The 6,404-nt window shown below is 41.2% G+C and overlaps 1 protein-coding gene across 1 annotated transcript; it reads left to right on the top strand.

Moving 5' to 3' along the window:
* The first annotated feature begins 1,780 nt into the window (after positions 1-1,780).
* LOC124635751 lies at positions 1,781-4,545 on the top strand. The gene is made up of 2 exons (XM_047171704.1): positions 1,781-2,267; positions 2,301-4,545. Exons 1-2 carry the CDS (start codon positions 2,239-2,241, stop codon positions 4,357-4,359), a joined length of 2,088 nt encoding a protein of 695 aa, XP_047027660.1. The 5' UTR covers positions 1,781-2,238; the 3' UTR covers positions 4,360-4,545.
* Positions 4,546-6,404: the final 1,859 nt, after the last annotated feature.

Genomic DNA, 6,404 nt, shown 5'->3' with positions numbered 1-6,404 from the left:
GTTTGTTTCTATTAGTCACATACTCGCTTACCTCGATCGCGGCGTTGAGATCAGGTTCCGACTGAGTCTGACTAATATTTGGGGTTTTTGAAGTCTTTGGCGGAGTTCGCTGGACACCAGCCATACTGGATAGGTTATCAGAATATTAGTTTCACTTAACTGGCAAGGAGCCGGCCGGCCGATGTACTCGGAGGTTGCTTGCGACCGGACGTAGCCGATACAAGTTTCGTAGAGGGTCCGAAGCACGTCGTAGCACAAGACCGATGACGTAGCCGCTCGTAGCACTCGCAGCACACGTTGATAGCAGAGGACTAATTCGCGCGTCGGTGCTACTTGCTCGGTGGCGCAGTGGCGCACGCTCAGACTTGCAGTATACACCGCGGTGCCGCGAGTTCAAATCCCGACAAATCGCAACCGCTTTCGAATATCGGAGTCACTAGAAATACTTATATCCCTCTCTAAGACCGCCCAGTGGGCGTCAACTACAGGTAAGAACTCAACGTGTGAGACAAGGAATTGCAAATTACGACCAACAGCCAATCACAATTAAGAATAAAATAATTTAACCGGAGCACCGACACACGTCCACTCACATCAGTGTCTGTTGGCCGAATCCGACGTTACGTAAATACTACTACTACGTAATAATAATACGTTACAAGATTACATTTTGTAAATGTAATGTTAGAAAGATTTAACAATTTCAACAACATGTTCTTTAGCGATGAAGCACATTTTCATTTAAAAGGATATGTAAATCGTCAAAATTGTCGGTTTTGGGGGGAAACGAATCCACAGACATTGTGGGTGTGACCGTGACCGTGTGGGTCGCTATGTCAGCGAATTGCATTATTGGGCCTACTTTTATGAAGATATCAGAGGACATGCAGTGACTGTAACTTCTGCACGTTATGTCGACATGATACGCAACTGTTTTGGTTGAAGAAATCAAGAGTATTCCTCGACCACTTCTTAAAAAAGTTTTTGAAAGTGTCCGTAAACGGTTTGAGGAGTGCCGTCAACGTGGTGGCCGTCATTTAAATAACATCCTGTTCAAAAAGTAAAATTTTAGATAAAAACAAATGATTTGCCGCAATATATTTTGAACTAAAATTGATTTCGTCTAAATCATTGACTTACGTTGTGACACGTAAAATAGCTTGCAGTAAATGTAAAAACCCCTCATCATTGCACAATGTAGCAAAAGTAAAAGTGTGAGCTGTAAAATATACTTTTGTGTAACGTGCACTGATGGCCAATCTTATTTTGACTACATATGCAATATTTGTTTTGGAGAAGATTAAGCTCGTGTTTTAGAGAGTTAAGTAGTATTAAAGTGGTTCAGAATTTTATGTTAGAGAGTGTATTGTTTCTTTTTTTCAGGGACCTGAATTTATCCAAGTAATTTAAAAATGGTTACATAGATATCGACAAATGTTTTGATAAGAATGATTTGAAAACATTTCTTAAGCAAAATTTTTGCCTGGCCGACAACGCATTTTGTATTGTCCGACTTATGTATCAATTGTGGAAGTCGTACAGAAAATTGGTTGAGTGCAATACCATCTCATTTTGTGCTGATCATGAATAGAGAAGACATAAAATATTTAATGAAAAGCAATTTTTTGGTGCATAACATGCTTATATATATGCCAGCGTATGTATATGATCATTATCCTTATGATGAGTGCCAGTGCTGAAGCACTATTAGATATATTTTGTAGTTTTTCTAATCACATATACATACAGTGTCTATGCTGTTTTCTTTTCTATTTAAAATGTTTATATTATTGTTGTGTTGTAGCAATAATAAACAAAATGCCCGGACGCTGGATCCGAACGCCCGGCCCGCGGTACCACGGCTATGCGTCAAGTGGGCGTGGCCTCCCCGTCAGCGCCGAGTATTGCCGAGCTCTTCCGAAGCCCGCCGACCGCCGCCTATATAACGCAGGGTCCGGCGTGCGCGCAGTCAGTGTTCACTGCGTTCTCAGTCTGCTTCAACCTCTCCAGTTGGACAGCTCTGAGTACCAGTCTTACGCTAGCGCACGCACGGCGACCCGCTCCCTGTGCTGTTCTAGTGTGTGTACGTTTACGAGTGTTTTGTAAAGTTTAAAATAAATCACTTAAGTAAATCGCTGGTCTTTCTTATAAGCCCGCGACAATCTGGCGCACAACGTGGAGCCGAACTCAGGGATTAAGTTGGAACATTTAAGAAGACTCCCACATCGGACTTTGAAAATGGCGATGTCAAACGAACAATTCCAAATATTCCTGCAGACCATCACGGCTTCTAAACAGCGATCTTTTGCATCCTGCAACATCACCTACAGTGGGGAAAAAGACGCGGACGCAGTTGAGGCTTTTATAGCGGCAGCTTCTACCTTCAAGAATGTAGAAAAGTTGAGTGACCTCGATGCGCTTCAAGGACTTCCACTTCTTCTACGGGATGAAGCAGCGGTTTGGTGGCAAGGCTTGAAAAGCCGAGTGGAAAAGTGGGAAGAGTTTTGCAATAAATTGCGTCATACATTCGCTCCCCGCAGACCTGCATTTATGATATATCATCAGATTACCCATGAGGTCCAGGAAGCTGACGTCACCACTGAAGCATTTATTGCCAAGAAGCGGGCATTGTTTGCATCACTTCCTCCTCCCGCACTGTCTGAAACGCAGCAAATAGATCTGATATTTGCGCTCATACGGCTAGACATACGAAACCGCATGCCTCGGGATACAGTTCCCACGATAGATAAACTGCTGGAGACGGCACGGGGAATCGAAGAGACCTTACATGAATACGCAGCAGGTTCACATGCAAGTGACATCAGAACTACTGGGAAGAAAGGGAAGGTAAGGTGCAGTTTTTGTAAAAACCCTGGCCATACTGCAGACGTCTGTCGGAAGAAGAAACGGGCTGAAGGCACTTTACCCAGTATTCCGAAAGTTGTCTCAGAAGTTGAAACGCAGGCACCATCTCCTCATCAACCAAAGTTTTCCTGCTACGGTTGCGGCGCACCTGGGGTATACAGAAGCAACTGTCCCACGTGTAAGAAGGCGTCGGCCATTAAGAGGGAGGACTTGAAGTTTTGTGCTATCAACGTACAGGTAGACTCAGATTCCCGGCCTGTTGTGTTCGTGGAGATCGAAGGGATAAAAGGTACCGCCTACATTGATACTTGCGCAAAGATGAGTGTCGCTTCGTACTCCCTATATTTAGAGCTAGTCAAATGCGGATGCAAGTTCCAGGAACATCAAGTCAATTTGACGCTGGCTGATGGAATAAAAAAGAATCAAGGAGTGCTAATGTGCAGAGTCAACGTTGTTTTGATGGGTCGAAAGGTGCAGACGACATTTATCGTGCTACCTGGAGCAAAAGACAACCGCACGCTTTTGGGGGTTGGGTTTTTAAAGGATGCGGGCATGGTAATCAACTTGCCGCAGTACACGTGGAATTTCATTGATGAACCAGAAGAGCAATACGAGCTATACGCCGAAGAGTTTGCAATCTTTGAGAGTACGGTCGTCAATGAAATAATGCAGTTGCCAAGCCCAGTAACCTCACTCACAATGACAGACAGCGAAGCAAGTCCAAGTATTAATACCATACCTCCTACTCCACCACCAACACCTCCACGGATGGAAATACCGGAACTTCCGTTAACACCTGAACCTCCGTCAACGCCTAAAAATCTGTCAGATGATAAGGTCACCTACAAACTGGCATCGATAGATTTTGGCGACTCGTCTTCTGTAAGCAAGAAACCACGACTGTTCGATGGCTATTCACCTAGTTTCACGGATTTTATGCTGCGAGATGCACAAATCAATGTTCACCGGGAAGACATCGAATTATCCCCACAAAGTGCCAATCTCTTTGACGCCAACAACTGGGACATACGGATTGACACAATTAATGTCGAAACACAGAGGACAACTGTTCAAAGGAAGCAGCTGAATGGGCTTCTACCAGAAAACAAGCACGTTTCAATGCCAAGCCGATGCAAGCGAACCCTGCATTATAAAAGCGAGGCAAGCTCTTATACAAAAGGAGCAGTTTTGGTCAAGGGGGAGCGTGAAAGCGAACATCCTGTTGAGTTCGCTAGTCGTCTTCTGACAGCCGCCGAACGGAATAACAAGCGAAGAAACGCGAAAGACACCACATGCCTCCAACTGCTGGATCATCGTCGGGACGACTTCAGATCCAGAGGGGGAGACTGTAGCAATAATAAACAAAATGCCCGGACGCTGGATCCGAACGCCCGGCCCGCGGTACCACGGCTATGCGTCAAGTGGGCGTGGCCTCCCCGTCAGCGCCGAGTATTGCCGAGCTCTTCCGAAGCCCGCCGACCGCCGCCTATATAACGCAGGGTCCGGCGTGCGCGCAGTCAGTGTTCACTGCGTTCTCAGTCTGCTTCAACCTCTCCAGTTGGACAGCTCTGAGTACCAGTCTTACGCTAGCGCACGCACGGCGACCCGCTCCCTGTGCTGTTCTAGTGTGTGTACGTTTACGAGTGTTTTGTAAAGTTTAAAATAAATCACTTAAGTAAATCGCTGGTCTTTCTTATAAGCCCGCGACAGTGTATAATATTGCACCGGTGCAAATCAACAGCTTGTATCGGTACTTGTAGTTATCTAATTTTTTATCGATTTTCATACTTGCGTACTTAATATAATATCTAACTTCTAATACTACTTATATAACATATCATTATATACTTCTAATAATAGTTAAAAAATATGATCCAACAGACAAACTATGTTATATACAGTTTTGTTGGACATTTTTGTACTTTTTATAATATAAAATGTACATTTTAGTATTTAAATAAATAAATAATAATAATAAACGAAAATAATGACATTTCAAAACACGTAGATACACCTGACTATTGTGATAGTGTTGACAGCGTTAGAGATCCGGATTATGTTTCACGTAGTAAAGTAAGGCTTATGTTTAACTGATCACCAGATATAGTAAAAAATAGCAGACAAAAATAGTAAATGATCACCAAAATGAAACTCGCATTTTAATGTAAAACTATCACCAAAGTTTTAACACTTTGCTATCCTATTTAAGTGAAATTACTCCAAAATAAATCATGCGTGAGCCAAAAATAGTAAACGATCACCAAAATTAAACCACCATTTTAAAGTAAGATTACGACCAAAGTTTTTAAATTCTGCTATCCTATTTAAGCAAAATGAGTCCAAATAAATCATTGTTATCCCAAAAGTAGTAAATGATCACCAAAAGTAGTAAATGATCATCAAAATTATACCAGCGTTTTAATATAAAATGATAATCAAAGTTTTTACATCTTGCTATCCTGTTTAAGTAAACTGACTCCAAAAAAATAAGTTCAGCCTGATACAATAAATGTAATAACATTATGGGGACCCTTTTCCTGCACTAGGGTGGAAAATTGTCTATTGCATACCTCTAAACAGTGCGATAAGAGTGTGTTTTCGAGGGAGTGTATTGAGAAACACATTCTTCTTCTTCTTTCTCCTGCCCTGTTCTCAATTTTACTTGGGGTCGGCGTAATATGTCATTTTCTTCCATTTTCCCCTGTCACTCGTCATACTGACACTCACGCATGCATTGCAAGCCGGACACATAACTTAATATGGCATCATAATACTTTATTTGGTAATAAGCCTACATTTTATGGCAATCACAGTGACTTATTTAGGCAAAAATAATACATTAATTTGGTCGTCAAGAGTTGGTGATCATTTACTAAATTTGGTGGTCGAATACAATTTAAAGTGAAGTCGTGACTAAAATAGCTGGTACTATTACATTTTTAGACTTTATTTTTCTGGTGTTCAGTAGATATTTCTGGTTACAAAACTTAGGGTATCAAAGCATTTTATGGTGGTCATTATATTTGTTCCCGTAAAGTAATACATATAGATGAGTCGACAACCTCTTGTTCGTCTTTTGATGATAGTGTAGATAATGAGGTAAGTAAAAATAAGAAATTTCCATTTCAAAAGAAAAGCTCAACAATGAGGGTATACCTAGGGCTAGAACTTAACAACAATGAAGAATCAACAGAACTTATTCCATCTATAAGTGACTAAGATTAACCATCTAATTCGGGAACTGGTAGACCGAAAAGGGTCGTAAAAGAATGAATCCTCAACTTAGGTCTGAGAGGAAATATAATAAATACAATAATTTAGAATACACGACCACTAAAAATAAATTAGTGAAACCAAAAATCGTTATCCTACTAATATTATAAACGCGAAAGTTTGTATGTATGGATGTATGGATGTTTGTTACTCTTTCACGCAAAAACTACTGAATGGATTTTAATGAAACTTTACAATAATATAGCTTATACATCAGAATAACACATAGGCTACAATTTGTAAACATATTGTTCGAAATACTAAAC

Source organism: Helicoverpa zea, chromosome 13 (assembly GCF_022581195.2).
Source record: "Helicoverpa zea isolate HzStark_Cry1AcR chromosome 13, ilHelZeax1.1, whole genome shotgun sequence".
In the NCBI taxonomy this organism is placed as follows: Eukaryota; Metazoa; Arthropoda; class Insecta; order Lepidoptera; family Noctuidae; genus Helicoverpa; species Helicoverpa zea.
This window is presented reverse-complemented; position numbering and strand designations above follow the sequence as displayed.

What these genes read in the sequence shown, in the direction of transcription:
- LOC124635751 (XM_047171704.1), top strand. Translation starts at nt 2,239, where the DNA reads ATGGCGATGTCAAACGAACAATTCCAAAT. An exon ending in TCAAACGAACAATTCCAAAT is followed by an intron (nt 2,268 to 2,300) that starts ATTCCTGCAGAC and finishes TTCTAAACAGCG; the next exon opens with ATCTTTTGCATCCTGCAACA.